Source organism: Alternaria ethzedia, assembly GCF_023757985.1.
Source record: "Alternaria ethzedia strain BMP 0044 chromosome Unknown scaffold_15, whole genome shotgun sequence".
Lineage (NCBI taxonomy): Eukaryota > Fungi > Ascomycota > Dothideomycetes > Pleosporales > Pleosporaceae > Alternaria > Alternaria ethzedia.
Genome location: NW_026056208.1, coordinates 519,179 through 542,368, shown reverse-complemented (window position 1 = coordinate 542,368; position 23,190 = coordinate 519,179). Strand labels below are relative to the sequence as shown.

General features: G+C 53.3%; 9 protein-coding genes across 9 annotated transcripts; 3 read left to right on the top strand and 6 right to left on the bottom strand.

Annotated features, from left to right (window-relative positions):
* Positions 1–252: 252 nt before the first annotated feature.
* On the top strand, positions 253–1,761 carry J4E87_006505 (uncharacterized protein; the record flags this gene model as incomplete). Its single annotated transcript, XM_049378110.1, has 1 exon — positions 253–1,761. The coding sequence occupies one exon, from the start codon at positions 253–255 to the stop codon at positions 1,759–1,761; it is 1,509 nt and encodes a 502-aa protein (XP_049232302.1).
* Positions 1,762–2,442: 681 nt separating this feature from the next.
* J4E87_006504 (uncharacterized protein) lies at positions 2,443–5,060 on the top strand (the record flags this gene model as incomplete). Its single annotated transcript, XM_049378109.1, has 2 exons — positions 2,443–3,198; positions 3,246–5,060. The coding sequence occupies 2 exons, from the start codon at positions 2,443–2,445 to the stop codon at positions 5,058–5,060; spliced, it is 2,571 nt and encodes an 856-aa protein (XP_049232301.1).
* Positions 5,061–5,514: 454 nt separating this feature from the next.
* Positions 5,515–8,173, bottom strand: J4E87_006503 (uncharacterized protein; the record flags this gene model as incomplete). Its single annotated transcript, XM_049378108.1, has 6 exons — positions 5,515–6,708; positions 6,757–7,025; positions 7,073–7,676; positions 7,729–7,926; positions 8,098–8,128; positions 8,166–8,173. The coding sequence occupies 6 exons, from the start codon at positions 8,171–8,173 to the stop codon at positions 5,515–5,517; spliced, it is 2,304 nt and encodes a 767-aa protein (XP_049232300.1).
* A 574-nt stretch (positions 8,174–8,747) lies between these two features.
* J4E87_006502 (uncharacterized protein) lies at positions 8,748–10,701 on the bottom strand (the record flags this gene model as incomplete). Its single annotated transcript, XM_049378107.1, has 2 exons — positions 8,748–10,567; positions 10,614–10,701. 2 exons carry the CDS (start codon positions 10,699–10,701, stop codon positions 8,748–8,750), a joined length of 1,908 nt encoding a protein of 635 aa, XP_049232299.1.
* Positions 10,702–11,509: 808 nt separating this feature from the next.
* Positions 11,510–12,228, bottom strand: J4E87_006501 (uncharacterized protein; the record flags this gene model as incomplete). The annotated part of the gene is made up of 2 exons (XM_049378106.1): positions 11,510–12,014; positions 12,062–12,228. 2 exons carry the CDS (start codon positions 12,226–12,228, stop codon positions 11,510–11,512), a joined length of 672 nt encoding a protein of 223 aa, XP_049232298.1.
* A 400-nt stretch (positions 12,229–12,628) lies between these two features.
* Positions 12,629–13,659, bottom strand: J4E87_006500 (uncharacterized protein; the record flags this gene model as incomplete). Its single annotated transcript, XM_049378105.1, has 4 exons — positions 12,629–12,811; positions 12,857–13,030; positions 13,078–13,459; positions 13,514–13,659. 4 exons carry the CDS (start codon positions 13,657–13,659, stop codon positions 12,629–12,631), a joined length of 885 nt encoding a protein of 294 aa, XP_049232297.1.
* A 3,527-nt stretch (positions 13,660–17,186) lies between these two features.
* J4E87_006499 (uncharacterized protein) lies at positions 17,187–17,950 on the bottom strand (the record flags this gene model as incomplete). The annotated part of the gene is made up of 2 exons (XM_049378104.1): positions 17,187–17,420; positions 17,477–17,950. The coding sequence occupies 2 exons, from the start codon at positions 17,948–17,950 to the stop codon at positions 17,187–17,189; spliced, it is 708 nt and encodes a 235-aa protein (XP_049232296.1).
* A 976-nt stretch (positions 17,951–18,926) lies between these two features.
* On the bottom strand, positions 18,927–21,197 carry J4E87_006498 (uncharacterized protein; the record flags this gene model as incomplete). The annotated part of the gene is made up of 1 exon (XM_049378103.1): positions 18,927–21,197. The coding sequence occupies one exon, from the start codon at positions 21,195–21,197 to the stop codon at positions 18,927–18,929; it is 2,271 nt and encodes a 756-aa protein (XP_049232295.1).
* A 358-nt stretch (positions 21,198–21,555) lies between these two features.
* Positions 21,556–22,744, top strand: GPI8 (glycosylphosphatidylinositol anchor biosynthesis; the record flags this gene model as incomplete). The annotated part of the gene is made up of 2 exons (XM_049378102.1): positions 21,556–22,073; positions 22,141–22,744. The coding sequence occupies 2 exons, from the start codon at positions 21,556–21,558 to the stop codon at positions 22,742–22,744; spliced, it is 1,122 nt and encodes a 373-aa protein (XP_049232294.1).
* Positions 22,745–23,190: the final 446 nt, after the last annotated feature.

Here is a 23,190-nt window from a genome sequence, read left to right as displayed (position 1 = left end):
CACACCTAAAATAACTCGGTCTCCATACCTTCTACCTCTGTCGCTCAAGACTGAAACATTCGTATTTACTCACGCTCAGTTAATTGAACAAGCAAATTGCCAATCTCGCTACATCGCATGATGCCACTAGGGAAAAAGACGTTCAGTTCTATGGTAGCTAGACATTCCACTCACTTGATCATATCGCTCGGTGCTGACAGACACAAAAAGAGCAATTACTTCAGCGGAACGTCCGAGAAATCAGCAACTGCAATGGAACGCAACAACGGCAGGCAACTGCGAAGTCAGACTGGCGAGAATGCGAGTGGAAGACACGCGACCCAAGGCCCTTTGAACCAGGAAACCAAGATCCTTATCCAAGAACTTACGGACGAAGTTGAGAAAAACCAAGCACAACTACGAAGAGAGCGACACCGATATAGTAGTCTTGAGGGCAACTTTCGCAAAGCCCGAAATGAAGTCAAAGCTTTAATCAACGAGAAAGAGATATCAAACATCAGGACTCGCAAGATGCAGACAAAGTGGAGTACAGTCATGCTCCAGGTAGTCATTCCTTACGCACGAGGCAAACATCTCCGTATGGACGAGAAGACTGGCGAGTTCTACGACGATGTTTTGGGTCCGCTTTCACAAGACGCTCTACGAGCCCAGAAACTGCAGGGCGATATGGAGCAACTACAACAACGACAGGAGGACATCAACAACAAAAGCCGAGACATGGGAGACAACATACAGAACTTACAAGATCAAAACCAAGCCCTTTACAAACAAGTCCTGGGTCTCCAGAAAGATGCACTGAGCAGAATTGAGCAGATGCAAATCGTCTCTGATAATCAATTCGAACGAGACTTCCAAGTTCTCGCTTCGTCAATCAAAGCCTTCAGTCGCTCTGTCCGGTTCCCCGATGATATGAATGTCCCAAATGTTCTCACTTCGCCTGGATTCTTGGAAGATGTTTCCGAACATCATTGGGAAGGTCGCGCCCGGAAAAAGACCTTCTTGGAGGCCTGGATATGGACTATCCTCATCAAGCGTGTCTTCCGAAACCCTTTCACGATCCTCGGGGAGAACGTCAAGTATGTGCACAAGGCGTGGATCGAGATGTTCGGAGACGAACATCACCACGAATGGCCTGTACCGACAGCTGTGTGCGAGAACTGGCGTCGTACCACCATAGAGCATCTGCATGAGTCTATGAATGAAGCCTTCCGCCTAGATTCAGACGTAGAGCCAAAGTTCAAGCGTAAGAAGACGACTAGTGTCGACCCTCGCAAGAAACTCGCAGACGAGGCGGAGGAATATCTTGAAGCAAGACTTCCAGCATCAAATTGCTCGCAATTGCGTGGCATCATCGACAAGGCCTTCGCGTTAGCAAAGCAGATGTCACTCCAGCGGTGCCGCCTTCAGATCACCTACCCTTCTACCGGATGTATCTTCGTCGAGAGCGAGATGACTTCTGTACCTGATCGCGATGGTGATGACATCAACGATGGAGTGGTGGCATTCGTGGTCAATCCTGGTCTTACCAAGTGGGGTGATGCCCGTGGAGAGAAGCTTGACGAGCGTTACGACATTGTACCATGCTTGGTGCAGTTGGAGCCCATGCGTATCAAGCGTGAAGATGGGGTTGATCATCGCAGCGGCGATGTGGAATTTGGCATTGCTGGTCGCCTGGATGCCAACGGCGTACTTCATCCCCAAGGTCAAGCCGATTGGAGCCAGAAAACGAACATTCCGATCGTCAAGCAAGAGCCAGAATAGCATTTCGGTTCCAACTAAGGCAATGAGCCTGGAGGTCTGAGAGAGGATGAGTGCGACGGGATTGGCTGAGATTTGATCACGAATGATAACATGATGACAGGTGGAATGCAATGAGCAGGAGGAAAAGTTTTGATTGCATGTTCGATAACGCTCATAGAGCATTGGGATGGGCGGAGCGGAATGCATGCTCTGGGTATATGGTAAATGGATGGACTACTTACAGGTGGCGGCGGGTGTCTGGCTACCCGGACGAGGAAACTCGCTAGAACACGTAAGAGGTCGACATGAATAAAAATTGGAACACGGACAGCACTCAGTCATGCATGTCACGAACCTTGTGTCTGTCGTAGATGAGTCGCGATCGGAATCGAGATGAGGGTGAATGTTCACGTCAGAGGCGCGTCCGAGCGAAGCCATTTCCGCGGCTAGCGCCGAACGCGTCTCGGGCATCCTCGATACCACACGCATACGAGCTGTGCAAGCATCCGCACCCACGCATGCCAATTGCCCTTCTGCCATACTCTTTATTTTAATCACGTCTTCTATTATTCGCCCCGCAAATGCAGAGCATACCATAAGCTTCACGCCGCCCCACCAGCCCCTCTCAAATCCTCCCGACGCGTCTCGCAGCGCGTTTTCTCGACACCCGCACGCAGGGCAAACCACTCTACCGCCGCCGCCATGTACCTTCCGCGAAACCTCATAGCCCACCTATACCAGAACCTCATTAAACGCACACATGCCGCTGCACCGCCCGTTTTACTCCTCGTCGCCCTCGAACCCGACGCGCTTTGTGCCTGCCGAATCCTTACCGCGTTATTGAAGCGTGACTACATACAACACAAGATCCAACCGATAGCTGGATATGGCGACCTATCACGAGCGGCAGAAGAACTGGTACGGCCCATGCGGACAACAGACGGTGGAAGTGGAGGCGTCGTAATATGTCTGGGCGTCGGAGGCATGGTGGACATGGAAGAGATACTAGGCCTCGATGTGGATGAGGATGGCGAGGGTGGCACTGGCGATGTCGAGGTCTGGCTTTTGGACGCGAGACGGCCGTGGAATTTGACGAACGTTTTTGCCGCCCCCATAAGTCAGGACCCCGCAACGGGAGAGTTCGTGCGGAGACAAGCGGGGGTGGACAAGGGCAAGATCACGCAGTCATATCAGTCGTCAAGAGGTGGAATCATAGTCTTTGATGATGGTGACATCGACGAAGAACTACAGGCAGAACGTGAAGCATACGCTGGCCTTGAGGAGATGCCCGAGGTGGGGGACGAAGACGACATCAGCGACGACTCGGACGAGCAGGATGACGAGGAGCCGCCATCCGGACAAGCACCGAAGAAAAGGAAGTCGTGGGGCGAGGAAGACGATTCTGAGGATGACATGACAGATGACGAGCGGCCAGCACAAAGACGGAGGAGCAATTCGGTATGTATAGTCAATGTCCACATGAAGGCCATGCTAACATTGCCCAGGGAGGCTCAATACCGTCGTCACCCGAACCGAGACGGCGAAGAGGCCTGCTAGCAGCGCAACAACTAGGCGGCTCCTCCGACTTTTCTCGTTCAGACTCCCGCAGCCGATCCGCATCCCCATCAGTAGCCGCACCGAAAGAGAAGTCGTTGAAGAGCCTACGAAGGCAGCTGATCAAGAAGCGGGACAAGTACGCATCTACACTCGACAAATACTACGGACTCGGCACTTCCTACTCAGACCCCGTCTCTTCTCTCGTGTACAATCTAGCATCGGAACTCGGCCGCGAAGACAATGACCTGCTATGGAATGCCATCGTTGGTGTCAGCAGTCTGGAACTATATGGGCGGACAGGGAGCGGTGTTGGTCTCAACCCCCTCTCAGCACAAGGTGGCTCAGCAGGCTGGAATGGCAATCGCGGAGAGAACATACGCTCTGTTCTGCGGGACGAAGTACGTCGACTGAATCCCGTCACAGACGCCTCGAGTGTGTCCCGCAATGCAACAATGGGCGAAGTGTGGGGTGTCATCCCAACAAGCGCTCTCTCAGCAACCGACAAGTCAATCCGCCTCTCGCCCGAACCGCGTTTCCTTCTCCTTCGGCACTGGTCTCTCTACGAAAGTATGCTCCACTCGCCCTACCTCTCCGCCAAACTACACATCTGGAGCGACGCAGGGCAAAAGCGACTTGCCAAACTCCTCGCCAAGATGGGTGTTTCACTCACTGAGTGCAAGCAAAGATACACGCACATGGATATGGAACTCAAGCGAGGCCTCCGAGAACGCCTTCTGAAGTTCGCTCCACAATACGGTCTCGATGGTCTCGTCCCACCAAAGTCAGGTACAGGCGACCCCAAAGACGGATGGGGTTTCGTACGCTGCTGGGGCTGGAAAGCATGTCTCTCCGCCATCGACGCCGGTGTAATCCTCGGAGCCATCCTCGAAGTCGGCGACGCAAAGAACCTCAACCAATCCGCCCTCGACAGCTCCAACTTCGTCGGAGCCAACGAACACACCGAGATGCCCTCCTCCACGCAAGAACAACAAGATCTCGCCCAAGAACACATCACCAGCCGCTTCTGGACCGCCTACGACGCCCTTGGTGACATCGACCGCCTCGTCGAACACATCAGCACAGCCCAACACCTCCACCGCGCCATCCTCCGTACCGGAACCGCCCTAATCGAGAAGAAACAAATCCGCCACCTCCGCGCCTTCCGCATGGCCGTCGTAAAAGAAGGCCCCGACGTCCAACTCTTCACCCACCCAGGCGCCCTCACCAAACTCGCCCTCTGGATCGCCGAAGCCATCGTCGAACTCAACGGCACAAAAGGCAAAAACAAAGGCAGCGAGCTCGTCATGGCCGGTCTCGACGACTCCCGCGGCCTCTACGTTGTCGTTGGTCTCGGCGGCGGCGGCGCAACCGAATCTGCTAAATCCCGTCTTCAGAAACGAGAAGCTAAACTTAAAGCTAAAGAGGCGCGTCAAGCGCAGAAAGCCGAAGCGCGAGAGTCCCGCCGTAAAGCGCGTGTCGCGCGGAATTTAGCCGCGGGGCTTGAAGAAGATGAGGTTGCTGATGAATCGGAGTCCGAAGCCGAAGAATCTGATTCCTCGGATAACGACTCTGAGGATAGCGAAGATGAGGATGAGGAGAGGGGCTCCGGCAGGAATCGCTTCGGTAATGCCTTCCAAGAGGTTGTCAGGGAGACAGGAGCCCGCGTACGAATGGACAGCTTCGAGGCGTGTGTGATTGAGATTAAGAAGGAGGATCTTAGTGGATTTTTGGAGAAACTGAGTCAGAAGGCTGTTGTTGGGTAGATGGATGGATACTGTACTCCAGGTATGGGGGTTTTTCTATGTGTCACGTACTGGTTTGGGGGTGAGATAGCGATGATTTGGATTCGGTAAGAAAGGAAAGGCAAGATACCACTTTTGCAGGAGGAAAGGTTGGATTTTAGGTACAGCGCTTTTGCATGATTTGGCATTTTTGGATATGGGGATATCCGTAACTTCTTTCTTCTATTGATTCAAGCATATTTGTAGGCAGGGCGAACGATGTACAAGCGATGATATTACAAGAGTACTTAGCATAGCACAACACAACCACAACACAGCATAGCATTACAAGTAAGCATAGCAAGCAAATCGTATTTCATGCATAACATATCCAATTTTCAACCGCTGAGGAGAAGAAAGGAAAGTGGTATCTTTAGTACTAACGCACAAGCAAAACCGACACACCGCTCGTCCAAACCACCATCGCGACCAAAAACTACTTGGTATACGAGCGCTCTTTCCTTCCTCCCATTGTTAGGCCCTCACCATCTTCGCCGTCGTCCCAGCTTCCTTCTCCGCTACTCCTTCTTTTTCGCGTCCGCTGCTTGACACCGTCTGTCAATCTCCTCTTTACTTCATCCAGGTTGCCGTCGATAGTACTGAAGGGCTTGAGCTGGAAGCCGCCCAGATTCGCACTGCTGCTATTCCGGCTGCGGCTCTTCTTCGGCGTCTGCGGTCGACTAGAGAAGAAGTCTTGGTTGGCGAGGTCGTGGAACGACTCGTTGCGTGGTATCTCGTTGATGGACCCGGGTGACGCGGGGTAGTCGTAGGTTTCGATGTCCTGGCCTGCTTCTCTTTCCGCATCTTCGTCGGACTTTTGCGGTGGTGTGTTGGGACGCTCTTGCTTGATGAAGGGATCCTCGACGATGCGTTTGGAATGGAAGTCCTCGTACATCTCCGGACCGAGTTCGTTGATGATGTCGTTCACACGCTGGGCGAGGTTTTCACGGCGCTCTTGTAGTTTGACGAGTTCGTTGTTGGAGAAGGGGTTCATCATCTTCCAAAGGGGACCGAGGGACTTGAGGATATCCATAGCGACTTCGCCGAATCGGAGAGCGCCGTATGTGAGGGTGACGTAGACAACGAGTTGGGGGATGATAAGCCAGCGCTTCTGAATGCCAGCAGGAAGGTATCCGTTGCATTGGTTGTAGGAGTACCAGTAGAGTCCCAAGCAAACATACCAGGCGTAAGCTGTTGGGGCGGCGGCCATGGCAACGAGAAGCTTCCATGTAGCCATGACATCTCTGGCTTGAACCTTAACGTTCGATGCAGCGAGTGCCTCTCTGGCCTTCTTGATCGAGACAACCTTAGTGACAATGAAGACCAAGCTGAAGAGCAGAGTTCCGGGAAGGACGAGCATGCTCAGGAAGAGCAGCTTTCCAAGACGGTAGAAGAAAAGCCCAAATGCCGTAATAGGATGCATCTTGGCGTATTGCACCTGATGATCCCGGAGGCCGAGCGCCTTAAGCTTGCCATTGTAAGTGGTGACTTCCTTCTTGAGTTCGACGATGCGAGGGTCGTCTTTGTAGCGTTCGTAACCCTGGACGAGGCGGCGATTAAGCTCCACGATCCTGGGAAGAGGAAGCTTCGTGCCTTTGGAGTTGTAGAGGCGGCGCACAGCTTGGATGACCTAGAAGGGTCAGCAATGAGAAAGACTTTGCGTGTGTATTGCACATACCATGAGTGTGTCGTAGTCGGGTGTTGTGACCGTGACGGAGATAAGACCCTGACGAATGGTTTCCAGCATCTCACCGATGGCCTCACGTCTTCCAGGGCCGTCGAACTTCTGCGCTAACTCAGGTGGGACGTGGATGGGCGTGCCGAACTCGATGACTGCCCTTGATCGGAACTTGTGGGCGTGGAAGTAGTTCATGCCGACGGGGATAATGTTCAGATTGCAGTCAGGCTTCGTTTGCACCGTACCGAGCGCCATAATAGCAACACCAGCTGGAAGGTGTTAGTACATGAGAAGTTCAAGTTATGCGAAAACTCACCTTTCAGAGGAAGAAGATCAGTTCTGTCGTGGCTACCACCCTCAGGGAAAATACCGATGCTTCCACCGTGGTGGAGGACCGCGTGTACCGCATCGTAAACTTCTGTCTGATCGAGCTTGGGCGCTACCTGGAAGGGTGTTCCCTCGTAACCATCAGCGATACCCTTCTTCGCATTGGCTCCGTCCACGAATGTGCCGTCCTTGGTCATGTCGTTTCGCCCAGTCATCTGCTGCATGGCAACGCCCCCCTTGAAGCCACGCTTCAGCCTGATCTCTTCCGGGCCCTTGATCTCGAGTATCTCAGCGGTCGCCGCCTTGTTGTCCACTTTAGGCAGTACGAGGGAGCCGCCGACCTGAAATTTCTTATCTTCAAAGTTGGTGCCCACACCCCGAACAAGCGTCGGGTCGTTGATGGGATCGGGGAGGTATATCTTGCCCTCTGCAGGCTTCGTCATGTCCATGGCCCTTCCTACAGGCACGACACCCGTCAAGCCAGCCATTGCGCCTACGAATTTGCGCTTCATCGATTTATCGGCGATTAGGAATTGGATTCGGCGGTCGGATTCTTTCTTTACGACTCTCATCAACATGAGAGGGTCGACAAACTGGCATCTGTCAGTATGCATGCTGACGAGGTATTGTCGCAGCATGTCCTACCTGGTTCGCATGCGGGGCGCACACGAAGATGACTGGGCCTTCCTTTGGCACCTTCCAACTACTCCTAGGATGCACTTCTCGGAAGAAGAGCTCCACCAGGATCGAGAACGTCCACAAGAAGGCATCGTAGACGTATTTGTTCATGACAGCGAGCTTCTTGCCCTTCGCGTCTCTCTTCTGGGTCGCCATGGCGGCTACCTAAACCACGATTATGCTGCCGGCGGATGTAAAGAATAAAGTATGCGCCGCCAGGAGGGCGAGGTTGGTGTAGCCTCCTATGGCTGGTGGTGCGTATCCGTCCGCGGACGCGATGGCGAATGCGACAGGACACGAGGGGTGACGAGGCACGAAATGCGCGCACGGCGGAACAGGGTCGCTGACGATGAAGCTGCGTTGGAAGCTACAGTTATGTCCCTCGTTAGCATCAGAGCGCAGACTCAGACATGTTGTCACGCACCTTCACGTTCTAGCACTTTCTCTATGTAGGTCGCGTGCAGAAGAGAACATCAGGCCACAGTAAATGGAAGTTCCGAATCCGCGCGGACCTGGATAGCCGATACCCGACGGGCGCTGGCTCTGGTGAGGAAATCAAGCTTTCAGCAGCGCATATCCGCAGCGCTATTTTCGTTGTTGAGCTCGGATATGTGGAGGGTTGCAGATAGGGCCGGGGAAGTGGGATGGTTGCTATGTCATCGCACATTAATTGTTGGCGGCCCTTTTCTAGTGGGGTAGGAGCCAGCTGAGCCCGCTCCACTAAAGTCACAGCTGAGGATGCACCACACCGATGAAGGTATCTGACAGTAGTTTACCTACATTGTTAGCTATTGGAATCACACGTTAATGACTGAGTCATAATCATAATCACAGATGCGGATAGTTCAGATGGAAGGACCATTATACATTCCAATCTATCAGAGGGTGCCGTCAAGCGGCCCGGGAATATGGTGGTCTATAAAGCAAGAAGGGTATATATGTACAGTAAAGAAGATGAAGACAAGATGCAATGTGCAGATTGAGGCTTACACCATAGCAAAGACCACCGCTGCCACCAACACGGTGACAACAGAGGTGCTGACGGTGAGGGCGGAGCCAGCGCCGAGGAACTGCTCTGGAGATGTCGGGTTGGGCAAGCTGGTATTAGCAGCTGGCGCCGACATCAACGTGGTAGTAACAGGAGGTACGACCGGAGCTGGCGAAGAGTCTACCACGAGACCCGTAGTCGCCGATGCTGCCGGTACGTATACAGTCTCAGTCACGCTGGGCGTGCAGCTGGTGGTGGCAGAGGAGCGCGCGAGTGTCACCGTCCGAGTTACGCTGCGGGCACAGCTGCTGGATGAGCCTCCGCTGGGTTGACCAGCAGGCTTGCCTGATGCAGAGGCTTGAGAGCTTGAGACTGATGTGCTTGTTACGACGACGACTGATGAAACAACCTGTGTGGAGACAGGAGCTTCATCAGCCTCCGGGAACTTGGGAACGATGTTGTGGTTGTCGTTCGAAGGCGCCTCGGTGGATGGGGCCTTGCTGGGTGCAGGGGTCTCGCTGGTGACGCTTGATGAGAGAGTAGCTTCGCTGGCAGCTGGGACTTGGCTAGACACAGAGGTGGCTGAAGAAACGGCATCGCTTGTCGCAGGAGCAGATGATGGGGCTGGCGAAGAGCTAGGCTTGGGGGAAGGGCTGCTCGATGGCTTCGGCGCGCTGTTGCCCTTTGCAGGCAGGGTACCCTTTTCGATCATCAATAGTGCCTGGGTAACCTCCAAGGCCGACAGCTGCTGGCCGACGCCAGAGGTGCCGTCCCAGCTTCCAGTGTACCACTTGCTGCCGCATGTGACGCCGTCAGTACCTCCAGAGCAGGCCTTGGCGGCACCGACAGCGGAAGCCTTCAGCAACGGCACAATCTTGTCCTTGGTGAAAGGAGCGACCATGGCAGTCTTAGCAATGAAGCGGGAAAGGTATGCCTTGAACGATTGCTGATCGAGGTTGCAGTGTCGGCCAGATTCGCCCGTCTCGCAAGCCCACTCGTACATGATGTCTGTGGCGTTCTCGTAAGGGCTGAAGAACAGCACTTCAGCGTGATCCAGGAAGCCGGAAGTACGATCCTTCCAGGTGCTCTCGCCGTTGGTGTAGTCGTACATGAAGGCCGATCCATGGAGATACATGGCATTGTTGTAGCTCCACTGGGTCTTGTCGGCGACTGTGGCGCAGTTGGTCTTGTCGTCTGTACCATCGAACACCTCGTACTGGTCGCTGATGAGTCCAACCTTCTTGGTCCAGTCGTAGATCTTGACAGCCCAGTCCGCGTACTTCTGCTCGCCGGTGTAGCGAGCGAGGCGTGCACCGAGGGCGAAAGCGCAGCCGTTGGAGATGGAGTTCTTGTAGTTGTAGCCATAGGCGTTCTCAGGGTACACCTGCCACTTCAGTCCTCCACCGCAGCTTGTCTCGTCCCAGCGTCCGACAATATTCTCGAAAGCGTTGGTCACGACCTCGAGGTAGCTCGCAGGCGCATCTGCGGGATCGGGGAACTGGTATTCGACCGCGCTCATGACGGCAAGCGCCCAGAAAGCCTGATCATCATTGCCAGTCTCTCCTTTGCGGTAAGACAGGATGAAGTCGTTGTCGGGGCCGTAGTTGGCAGTCAATGCCTGTTGGAGCGTCTTGACATGTGAGTCGTCGCCGGTGAACTGGCTGTACTCGATCATGCCACCCCACGCGGCGCCACCCTCCCACCAGTAGTGGGGCTTGGGCCAGACTCCGACGCCCTCGATGGCCGTGCCTGTCGCGTTGCCCTGGTACATCGACATCAGTCCGTACGCATACTGTCGAGTGACGGCGAGGATTGACGCTTTTGAAGGTTAGCTTTGTAGCGCGGTTGCTGCGAATATCCTCACCTTCATCCTCGGGGTCGAACTTGATACCGCCGGCGGTCGCTGTAAGGGCACTGAGGAGCACTGCTCCAGTAGTGGTAAAGTACTTCATATTGGTTGAGAAACGAATGAGTAGAGTTCAAAAGAAGGTAACGACAAAAAGTCGGGAGAGAGAAAGGGAAGAAAAGAACGACTGTATAGCGCCGAGGCTGCAGAATGTGAAGGAGAGCAAAGCACGCATGGTGAATGCCGGGAGTAGGGCTTATCTAAGATCGAACTCGCGTGGACCCATATTTCTTCGGTGAGGGCAGTCGGGGAAGGAGCGCGCGGGTGCAGCAGGGATTGGGCAAGCGGGCGTTTCGAAACGCAGGAACGGATTTGGTGTCGGCCAATGGCTAACTAGCACGCATGTTTCAGGTCCGGCGGCTGCGCTGCTTTTGGGCCTCCATTTTGGCGCCACTGTACGGTCGTCCGGGCGGCTTGTCCTTCATTATTTGGCCTCCTCAAATCCCTTGTGTTCACTGGCCGTGCCGATGTGCTGTTACTTTGCTATTGTTTGGCTGCTAAGAAAAGATCGTCGCGTGTCGCAGTGCTCTCACGACCAACACCAGGACCGACTGCACGACCATCTCCTACGCTACGGATGATCAGCCAGAGGTACACTACCCGCACGAATGAGGGGCGATCGGGGCCGTCGTAGTGCTAAGAGCGCGGGGATCATCACAACCATAAGCAACAGGAAAGAATGTTGAATAATGAAAGTCAGCTTACGGACCCATGGCTCGTTCACGAGGCGGAGTTTAATCAAAATCCCCCAACTCATGCCTCGGTCCGTCTGCGATCATGCGCTGAGGCGTCTCGTCGCAGGTCTACCCAGAACGCCCCCATATATGTTTAGTACGCGAAAGTAACACAGCCACTCAGTTGACCCCCACAAGTCTCTTCTCCTTCTTCTCCTTCTCTGATTCGCGCAGTGCTGCGATCTCTTCTCTGGTCATGTTGTACGATGCGTTGACTTGGTTGAACGGGTTTTCGGGGTGCTTCTCGAACTCCTTGCGAATTTGGTCGATCTTCTGCTGTCGTCGCAGACCCTTCTCGTCCTTCATCTCGTCCAGTCTTCGCTCCTCAAACGCAGCGTATGCGGCCTTGAAGCGCCTCTCGGGATGGCGGTCCACCTTATCCTGGCTGTTGCCTGTGATATCCAGAGCGTCGAGCGCGTTGTCGATACCGGTGGCGTTGAGCGCGCCAGGCTTCGCGTCGAAGGAGCCGAGCGCTGAGTCGATGCCGCCCCCGCGGGGCTTCTTCTCGGCTTTGGGGTTCTTGCCCTTGGGCTTGGAGGGCAGGGAAGCCTCCTCTTCACGGAGCAGGGCTTCCTTCTCAGCCTTCTTACGGGCTGCCTCAGCGGCCTTTTCTGCTGCGGCCTCGCTATGATATATTAGCTACTGCGTAAGTAGGGGCGAAGATGCACGTACGCCTTTGCATTTGACTTTGCGCCCTTGTTCCATTCCTCTGCCTCTGCCTTCTCAGCTTGTTGGTTCTTTGCAGCCTGCTTCGATGCAGCGGCGTCTGCCTTGCGGGCTTGTCCTTGTGCCTTCTTCGAGCCCCCTCCATCGCCGCCGGCCGCGCCCTTTTTCGCCATTGTGTTGTGAGGTATGCGAGATCGTGTTTGTTTCCGAAGTGGATGGACGTGGTGCGCGAGTATTTCGATGTGTGGTGTGCAGTTGCGAGTGAGTCAAAGTTTGGTATGCGGCGCCTGACAGCGGCTTGCGGGCATCAGCGGGGCACAATGGCGTCAGACAACACCGACACGCGTGAATGACTAAGCAAGACTGAAGGCTCTTTCCACGCGTACTCGCAAACGTCTTCGCTCTTGTTGAATATATGAGATGCTATTCATTTCGGCTTACAACCGCCTGTATACATATATCAGGAACAAAGAATATCTCAACAAAGAGAAGTTGGCAGTTTCAGAGCTGCATTTCTTTCCGTTGAATCATCTATATCACGAAGCTTCCTGGCCGGATACAGAAAGGGAACCATCACACAATCCCCTCTTCTTTCTCTCTCCTTATGTGCTCTCTCCTCGCTCGCATCGCGTTACCTGGAGTCAGCTGCTTCAACCCGAGCCATGGCGAGTTAATGGGACTGGGACCCGTGTAAATGAAGATGTCGTAGAGGAAGCCTCCAAACGCGCAACCAAGGAATGGTGCCACCATCGGGATCTAGACATGGTCAGCAAGAGCTATCAGCGCCATCAGAAGACATACCCAGAAGTAGTAGCCCCCAGCCGACCACACCTCATGGCCATATCCAACAGCATACGACATCAATCTTGGGCTGAAGTCACGAGCGATGTTGATCGCATAACCAGTCTGCCAGCCGAAGCAAGACCCCAAGCCGAAGATGAGGAAGAACAGGCAAAGTGGGAACCATTTGTCGGACTATAGCAAAGTCAGTACTATCCCTCAATGATGCCTATAGGCCATACCTTCGGAACTCCGTTATTGCTCGGGTCCTTCAACGCGAAGATGACGAACATCAATAGTGTACTTGCGATGAACTCCGAGAAGAATTGGTTCGTCTTGGTAAGGAATGGCTGCGGATAGGTGCAGAAGATGTTTGCAGTAGCTTTCTCGGCAGGGGGCACTGTTCGCATCTTCCCACCCTCGAACCAGTCGATGGAGCTGATGTAGTTCGCGTATACGATCCCGGACCCGACGAAACCACCAAGCATCTGTGCAGCGAAGTACATCGGAAATCGCCGCCACGGCAACTGACGGAAGATGCAATTGCTGAGAGTAATCGCCGGGTTTAGGTATGCACCAGAGTCGCCCGCTACGTACAAACCGAGCATGACACCCAGGCCCCAACTTCTCGGTGTTAGCATATCTTGCGATATTCCAATACTTCGATGTTCGACTCACCCCCAATTGATCGACTGATACTGTCCGGACCCGTTACCGCCTGGCGCAGTCGTCTGTCCAGTCGAAAGCAATACCTGCGCAACCGCCCCATCACCGAACATCACCATTATAGCGGTGCCCCAGAACTCCGCAAACGGCTCCCTCATTACCGTCCGTATACGCGACCAAAGCAACTCCGACGCCGCACCGTGGTCATGCTCTTCGTCGATGGGTGCTTGAGGATGCAAGCCAAGTACCGATCGCTTCCGTTGAGCGCTCGACGACGTTCGATGGGCCGAGAGTTCAGAATTGGTAGAATGCGCCGAATGCTGTGTTTGCGCTTGGGTCAGAGGTGTAGTACTCGTACCAGAAGTAACGCTGTGCAGACGATCATCAGAGCGGTCGTCTGCCCAGTCCCGTGTAATCGACGGCCCTGGGGCCATAGGCCCTTGAGATGTCATGCCGTACGCACGTCGAAACAACACTAAACGAAGAAGAGGGACAGTCTAATCCAAAGCCTGTTGAGCCTCAACACCAGTGCCAGAGCGAGAAGGGTACTAGCAAATGCACAACAAACAGCCTACTCAGCGGACCTCGACTGCTTAAGCATGTCTCGTCCTATGCCCTCGGCTCCGTATACCCCGTATACTTGAAGACGTCACAGCATGATCTCCCATCACGATGCCAACGCCATTGGAAGCCGATCTCGTACTTCCCCTCATTTCTACTAGTCAGATCTCCCGGATTAGGGGGAGGGTGCCCGCGCCATAAGCTTGGGACGTGACTGTTGCGCGCTAGGCATGACGTCTGTCAAGGCTGGGGGCGTTATTTCCGTGGGATGGGCTGGAGGATGGGGATCTTCTTGAGAACGTAGGAAAGTGTGGTTAGCCCATGGCCGAATCAATAAATTTTTGGGCATGTAGCATTGTGGTAGGTAAAATCGAATGGAGATGATGCCCCGTTATTCCCGAAGAAAGAAGTGGGCTCTGAATCTGGGGTGCAGATGCGTCCGGCGATCGCGATACCCTTTAGCGCGAAGTTTGTCAACCACCACCTAGTCACTGTTCGCCCATTAACCGCCAGTGTCACACTCCTACTCTAACGTCTTCTACATAGTTCTTTTAAAAAGTCACTCACTTAGAATGCATCTTCCGTTTCGTTGATTGGTCCACCCATAAGCCTAAAAATTCAGATAAGCACGCATGATGTCATCAGGCTGCGCATGAGGTGGCAGCTGCCTTGTCACACTCCGCACCCACCTTCATCCTGCTCACCAAACCCTCAATCTTTCATTTGATCTACACTCTAGTTACATCTATTATCATGGCCTCGCGACCCATACTCTTCCAAGCCAGCATCGTCTACATGTCTGGGGATTCCTAAACCCGTGTCAGTATATACGCGTGGTCACACATAGAATCATTTCCATCTGTTACGCCATCGAAGAGATGGTGCAGTGCGCACTTTGCAAATCAGTCGCGGACGCGATGGAGAAGAAGAAAAAGTACCCCGGAGAGTACGTGTGGAAATGTCGCGATGTCCAGCAAAACGCTGGGTGCGTTATATGCCAAAACATAGCGCTGAAGATTGAAAAGCATATATGGGCCGATGATATAGGAGAATGTACCGGCTCTATCTTCTACTTGGAGTACAGTAACGATTGGCAGTTATGGATTAGCGGTGAAACTGTCACGGGCATGGGAATATCTTCTCAATTATTGTTGGTGATTAAGACCGACTCAAATGCGCTCGCGTCTTCTCTTTTCGACCAAGAAATCAACATCGAGGCTGTTAAGACGTGGATCAGTAGATGCGAAAAGGACCACGTGGGCAGATGTCATACCATTACGAACCCAACGACTAAGATGCCGGATGCCACAAACTTACGGTTTATTGACGTTGAAAAACTCTGTCTCGTGAGGCAATTCGAGCATGGTGGCAACGATCGATATATCGCCTTGAGTTATGTCTGGGGGCTGTCTGCCGATCCTTTCCAGACGATGAAGGCCAACGTTGAGGCTTTGAGTCAGGAGTATGCGTTCGGCCTGCCCTGCAACCGCATTCGACTTCCCAATACCATCGTTGACAGCATGACCTTCACACGCGCTCTAGGTCTTCGCTATCTGTGGGTGGACAGATTCTCCATTGTACAGGATGATCAAGTCACGAAACCTCATCAACTGGCGTCCATGGCATCTATTTACTCCAACGCGTACGTCACTATAGCTGCTACGGAAGGAGGAGACAGTAGCTATGGGATACCTGGAGTCAACAAATCGCGACCAAGGAAACCACCCGCTGAAGTTTATCATCTTAGTCCCACCTGCCGCGTCCAGGTGCAGGTGCCCGTATACCAAGCACAAGATACGATTTATCATACCCGCGGCTGGACCTTTCAAGAATGGACGTTCTCGCGTCGGACAATCGTCTTTCACGATCAATCAGTGTCTTGGATTTGCGAAGAAGCCAACGAAACGGAAAATCCTCAGTACAGGCTTATGGTTCCCAAAAAGTTGTCGCGCGGGACTTGGGATACGTACCCTAATTTCAGGGGATATTGTAATGCTGTTCAAGTCTACACCAAACGAAACTTGAGATATTCCGAAGATATTCTAGCTGCATTCAACGCGTTTATGACTGTACAAGGACGTGCTATGAAAAGCGGCTTCATATCTGGTGTACCAGAACTCTTTCTCCCCAATATGCTTGGTTGGCATCATGGTGAAGGCCGTCTCAGTCAGGGTAAAGGATGTCTTCAGCAGAGACGAACAGATCGTCATGGCGACATATTGAAAGCTTTCCCCTCCTGGTCGTGGGTGGGCTGGATTGGGCCTATCAGCATGCGTTCTGTCGCCCAAGAGTGCCAACTGGCAATAAGAGGACATCAAAGCTCCACTCTTGACTATCCTCACCTTATTGACTTTTTCAAGGTTACAAGCCAACCGCACGGCGAGCGCAGGGAACACGTCAAAGACCTACACTACTGTGACACTCATGGGCTAACTAATGTGGTGGAGGTAGAATATTGTACTACGGGCTTACCTATCAAATCATTTGATAAATATCCCGTGGCCCGAGAAGATGATATACAAAGCTTGGTAGCCGACTGCGTTCTGTCTTCTGTCTTAGAATTCAGGACTCGGCGACTTATTGCCTCTCTTTCCGAACACGATCGCGACGACCTGAACAAAGAAACGCCTTTGATAACGGGCCCTGGGGGTCAAATGATTGGTATATTGGACATCGACATCTCACTTAATGCTCTTCAGTTACCTCAACACGAGGTCGAGCTTATCTGCATTAGTATGGGTAGGCCTGCGTGCGCGTACCATGCTCAGCTGCGCCATATTAAGCAAGGAGATGTTTTTCAGCAAACATGTCCTGGGGAGTGTTTTCCAGACAATTACCATCGGGCCTTCGAGATTTATACGCCAGCGTCCAAATGGCAGTTCCTGGCTTACCATGTTCTCTGGATCGAGTGGGAAGACGGGATAGCATACCGCAAAGCTATAGGACATGTGTGGAAGGATGAATGGGATGCTGCAGACACGGAAGAGGTCGACATTCGACTAGGATAATCGACTCATGGTGATACTGTACTGTATTGGTATCTGCCTGGCTGCCCTTTCACAGCGCGAAGTCCAACGTCATCAGGATGCGAGACGACGACAACGACTCACCCCGCCGCAACTATCTACTCCATGCGCTCTCCAGGAGCCAACATCTCCTCCTCGGAGTCAGACTCGACCTTGTCAGGAAGCCTTGTCTTCCTCAACTTCTTCTCAACCCTCTCCATCGCCTCACCCCCAACCGGCATATCGGTGTCTACGGCCAGCTCGGTGGCCTTCATGTTCTTCCGCTCGGACTGGCGGCGGTCGTTGAAGCCGGCCTTCCGCTTCCTTGCCGGAAGGGCGCCTTCCTTGTACTCCTGGACATAATTAGCATAGTTCCTAATTCGTCAAAATGGCTTCAAAGAAAACTTACATCTTCATTGAGAGGATGCAGCAGATCCCGAATCACCCTCACCACATCCACCGCAATCACCACACCAAGATTCTTCTTCGTCCTCTTGTCAATGTTCCTCAATTCTACCGCCGAATTGATCTGGCCGCCCATGTAGTCGCCCTGGCCCTGCGTGAACTCCGACAGAACCGCCAGAGTCGCCAACAGGCGCAAGTCCCAAGTCGCCGCGTCGCCAGCGGGGCGGAAGGTGCGGCCGCCGTACATAGGCGGAGGAGGAGGGAAGGAGGTCATGTCGACGCCCCAGTTGTCGTCGATAAGCCCGAGGGACTCGGAGGCCGGGTGCGTAGTCGCCAACTTGTTGTTGGGGATGCTCGCGAGGGTGTCGACGAGGTCGCGAATGCTCTTGGGTGCCATGGTGACTTGTACACCGTCGAAGGGTTCGTCGCGAATGATATCGCGCTTCTCTTTGCGCGTGAGCTCGGAAAATGTAGACATGATGTAGGCAAAAAAGCTTTAAAGTGATGATAGCTTGATTGTACGTGGATAGTCAAAGGAAGCAGAATTAAGGCTACAAGAAAGTTTTATATGGGCCTACGCTCAGTGCTCAGTGAAGGAGCGAAGAGAACTTATATTCACCTTCTCATTCACTTTCAGTTCTCACTAATTTTCCGCACTCACTGCGACTACAAACGGCGTATACTCACGCACTAGTACTGAAACAAGCAGGAGCAAAAATGACGCAATCTGCCAGTCTGAGTGAAGGCGAGTGAAAGACCTTAGAGAGCGCAAAAAAGAGCAAAAATAAATAATCACAACACTGCGGTAGACTATGAGGATCGAACTCACTCACCGAAATGGCTGTTATCGACGGTATTACCAAGGTCAACCCAAGGTACACATCCAGGGATTATTAGGCCATTCGGAGTCGTGTTGTGATAGAATATCGCTCAATTAGATATAATATATAGACATATTGCAAGTCGTGGGCGGGTTTGTTGTGGGGAGATATGGGTCAAAGTGAGAGCAAACGCAGTGTTGTGGGATGTGAGTGAGGCCGCGAGAGTATGACGCACCGGCGAACACGGACCTCAGCCAGGAGGCTGTCGGTACATCATAGATTGACGGACAAGAAATGTCGATAGAGCGGGGAGTATCTCATCTCAGTCCCAGGCGGTGGAGGTGAGTAGACAACAGAGCGAGGAGGATGTCAGTGCGACCCCCAGCAGTGGAGAGTTAGGACATAAAGGACATTGAGAATGACATGGTGATGTAGCATACTCACTTGCCCATGCAGAATGTGTCGAAGGACACTAGGCTTCATCATGCGCGGCCCCCAGCAATGGAGACTCATGAAACACAGAGCGTTGAAGAGGACATGACAATGGGACATACTCACTTCGCTATGCAGAATCTGTTAAGAGACACCAGGCTACGTCACGCACCAGCTAATTTGATATTGTTGAGACGCGCCTTACAAATGAGGTACCTTGAGACTCGCCAGCAACAAGTTCACGATACTGAACAGTCCCTCGCCGAGAATTAACCCACTCGCAAGCACAATGATTGGCGTCTCGCTTCGACCTTTCCAGCGCCGCCACCATAGACTGAGCAGGCCGCCAATCGTACGCGCCAACGTGAAAGAAGGCGTGTTGTACATGCCTACGCGATGAGTTAGTTTATGGAATATGAGAAGTAGAAGGGCGACAAGCATACCGACAGCGACAGCGATACCACCAGGCACAAAGTCAATCCACCACCCACTAAGACCTCTCTGCTTTCTGTTGTTACCCCAGACTCTGACCATCGTACCCACGGCGAAGATGATAGCGGCCCCGCTAGCCCATTCCTTGACCATGGGCGGTAAGCCCTTCCCTGTCACTAACCGCGCAGTGAAGACCCATACGTATCCCGTAGGCACCTCGAACAGGCCACCAGGAATGGTGTATACGTTAGTGTAGAGCTTGTATACGACAGCAGACAACACTGCGCCAACCGCAGACCCAATCATCTGACCCCAGAATTGCGCATTCGGTGCAGCACCGAGAAGATGGCCGCACTTGAGATCCTGCAATAGATCGCCTGCTTGTAGCGCCGCAGACTCAGAGATAGCGCCCGCGACAAGGTTGATGATGACTGCGTTCTTGGCGCCAGGACCCGTAGTCGGAGTGACGAGCGCGAAGACGAGTTGTGTGAGCTTCGAGATGCCAGAGACGGGGTTGAGATCGGTTTCGCCAAGTGCGCGAACACCCATGACGGACAGGAGGAGCGCAAGTACCAGCGATAATAACGTAAGGCGGAAGGGGATGAGGTGGGGGAACGATACGTGGACTGCGATAACGCAAAGGACTAGTGACGCGATAAGACCGATGATGGTGGTGCGGTTCGAGACGAGATGCTCCGGCGGCGCGTCAGGCTCGTTGCCTTCAGCCAGGTGCTGCTTGATCGCTTCCAATGGATTGACGGATGTGCCATCGTTGAGCTGAGTATACTGTGGCCTGGACGTAATGTTGAGCGTGAAAATCTCCTTCCAGGTATGCGATTGGAAGTTCTCTTTCGCGGTCGGGTAGTAAGCTCTGGCAATCGTGACGACTGGGCGTAGAAGAAGCCATCCCAGACTGACGAGGGAGTCTGCTAACATGATGGCGAGAGAGATCCAGACAATCCAGCCTTTTGAACCATTCGTCCAGTCCGACACTGGCCCTGGAGCCCACTCCTTGTGCTTCGCGAGAGGCGAGAGGATGCCCCAGCCTATGATAGCACCAAGAAGCATGTGTAGTGTCGTAGCCGGTCCCATAATGATACCCTGGCCGACGTATGCAGGTGATGGATTCAGGGTCCAGAGCCAGTTCTGCGCCAAAGAAAGACCGAATACGGGTATGTCGTGAAGCTGCGGGAGGAAGTACGATACGACAGTATATAGCGCGGATCCTCCGAACGAGATCAGCAATAGCCTAATCTTCGATCTCCAGTCTCCGTCTTCTCCGAGCTCTTGATCTGGGTCCTTCATGCTGTCGTCCATGGATGGCCTGAGGTCACGCTCTTCTCGCTGTGCGCTTGAGCCTTGCAACAAGCCCTGTGTTTCTCCGTCGCCGGACCGATCGTCCGCGTCCTGGACTCCTTCACGGGCCATCATCGTCTTCGATTTCTCATCCCCGTGTAGCACTCTGATTAGAAGAGCAGTCGCAGTACCACTAGGGAACTTCAGCTTCTCTCTGATGATCATCTCTTTCCGCAGAGGCACTGCAAAAACTACTCCAAAGAAGCAGATGCCAACGGACCACACTATCAGTTTCCACAGACTAATGTCCAGTGGTCCATTCTCTTCTGGCGTCAACAGATAGTTCAGTGCAGGGATTACGCCAACAAATCCACATCCGAGAGGCATGGTGCCGACCGATCCAGCGACTGATTGAACCAAAACATTCTCCACCGGCGTGAACGGCAATTTGAGCGTCCTGGCAACGACCTTGAAGTAGGCGAATCCGATCAGAGCAGAGGGCATCGCCATGCCAGAAACCCAACCCGTCTGCAGCCCAAAATACATGTTGGAAAAACATATCACAACACCAATCGCCAAGCCCACCAAAACACCCCTCAGCGTGAAGTTTTGCGGCTGATCTGCCTGCTCAGCCAGGTACCTGCGGGCACCCGTCGTACTGCGGCCGAGCGCATGACCATCCACCTCTTCACCATGTCCTGCTCTTTCGTTTTCCAGCGATGCGGATCCCCGGTCTGGAGCCATCCTCGAGATATCCTGGAGCTGAATCGACTCAGCCAGCGTGAAGACGAGGAAGCAGCATGCGAGTAGAGAAGAAAGAGGTCAGAAGGCCCTGATAGGAAGATAACGGAGTCTTGACAGGGAATGGCGTGCTTGGGCATGTGCACGCGATGATGCAAGGCGATCTGCTAGCGTGCGCGGATCCACACGTGACAGCCGGCTGTTATTGGCGGAGTGAATTGCTTATCTCCGATTTGTCAGATTGCCCCAACACCCCAACGTGCATCGCGAACTGCTAGACAGGGGCGCGTCGCGGGTCCGCATACGACATCGAGGACCCTCCAAATCTGCCCTCAGATCTACAATCGATACCTTCTTCGCGATGAAGTTCTCCGCCGCCCTCCTGCCTTTACTGGCAGCACCCTTCGTCGCCAGCGAACACACATCCAACTGGGCGGTCCTCGTCTCAACATCACGCTTCTGGTTCAACTACCGCCACCTCGCCAATGTCCTCTCGCTATACCGCACCGTCAAGCGTCTCGGGATCCCCGATTCGCAAATCATCCTCATGCTGCCCGACGACATGGCATGCAACCCGCGCAACGCCTTCCCCGGAACCGTCTACAACAACGCCGACCGAGCCCTAGATCTCTACGGCGACAACATCGAGGTGGACTACCGGGGCTACGAAGTCACAGTCGAGAACTTCATCCGATTGATGACAGACAGAGTGGGCGAGGACATGCCACGAAGCAAGAGGTTGATGACGGACGAGCGGAGCAACATCCTCGTATACATGACCGGGCATGGCGGGAACGAATTCCTCAAGTTCCAAGACGCGGAGGAAATCAGTGCTTTCGACCTCGCCGATGCGTTTGGCCAGATGTGGGAGAAGAAACGGTACGCCCACCCCTTCATCACCTCCACTCCTTCCACCCAAGACCATCTACTAACATGATCATTTCAGCTACCACGAAATCCTCTTCATGATAGACACCTGCCAAGCCAACACCATGTACTCCAAATTCTACACCCCCAACATCCTCGCGACCGGCTCCTCAGAAATCGACCAATCCTCCTACTCCCACCACGCCGACAACGACGTCGGCGTCGCCGTCATCGACCGCTACACATACTACAACCTCGAGTTTCTGGAAAACCAGGTCAAAGACCCCACTTCCAAACTTACCATGGGTGACCTCTTTGATAGCTATGACGAGGAGAAGATACATAGCCACCCCGGTATACGGTATGATCTTTTTGAGGGAGGGGAGAGGGCGGCGAGGGAGAGGAGGGTGATGGATTTCTTTGGGAATGTGCAGAATGTGGAGGTGGAGGGGAGGAATGAGACGGGATGGGTTAGGGAGGCGGGGACGGCGGTCAAGCTGGCGAAGTCGCATGATCAGAGTGTGGGGAATGTGAGTGCGGAAGAGGTACCGCATAGAGCGCGTACGGAGGGGGCTTGGAAGGTGGATGAAGAGCAAGGGTGGACGAAGCAGGCGTATGGAGCTGCGGCTTTGGTGGGTTGTGCGAGTGTTTGGCTTGTGGGGAGTTGGATCGAGTCTATGTAGTGTCACAGAGACTTGTGGTCTTCCGTATTTTCTTTTTGACGTCAATGATACCCAACCTCACAAAAGCTTTCTGTTCTGAACTATACTACTGGGCGCTAGGGTTTATTCTGGATGGGATTGTTCGGTTTGGGCTCATGCTTACGTTGAGATGAACTACAGTGGATAACTCCGAAATGCGTGGCAAGGACAAGCCGTGAAGACGAATCCTCACGATCATTTCACGACGTTATATCACATCCTGTAAGAAACCGTGATGAAGCGTTCGATTGCTACTTTTCTACTATGCGTAGAGCCCGCGAAAAGGAAACCCCATAAGGTATCGTATGCCGTTCTCCGTGATCCATGCTATGCACCGAAACTCCTCTAAAGAACCTGAAATCATTCTCAATTCATTGCGATCTCGTAGCATCGTGTATCGCTTCGTGTCGCGTGAACTCCACATGTAT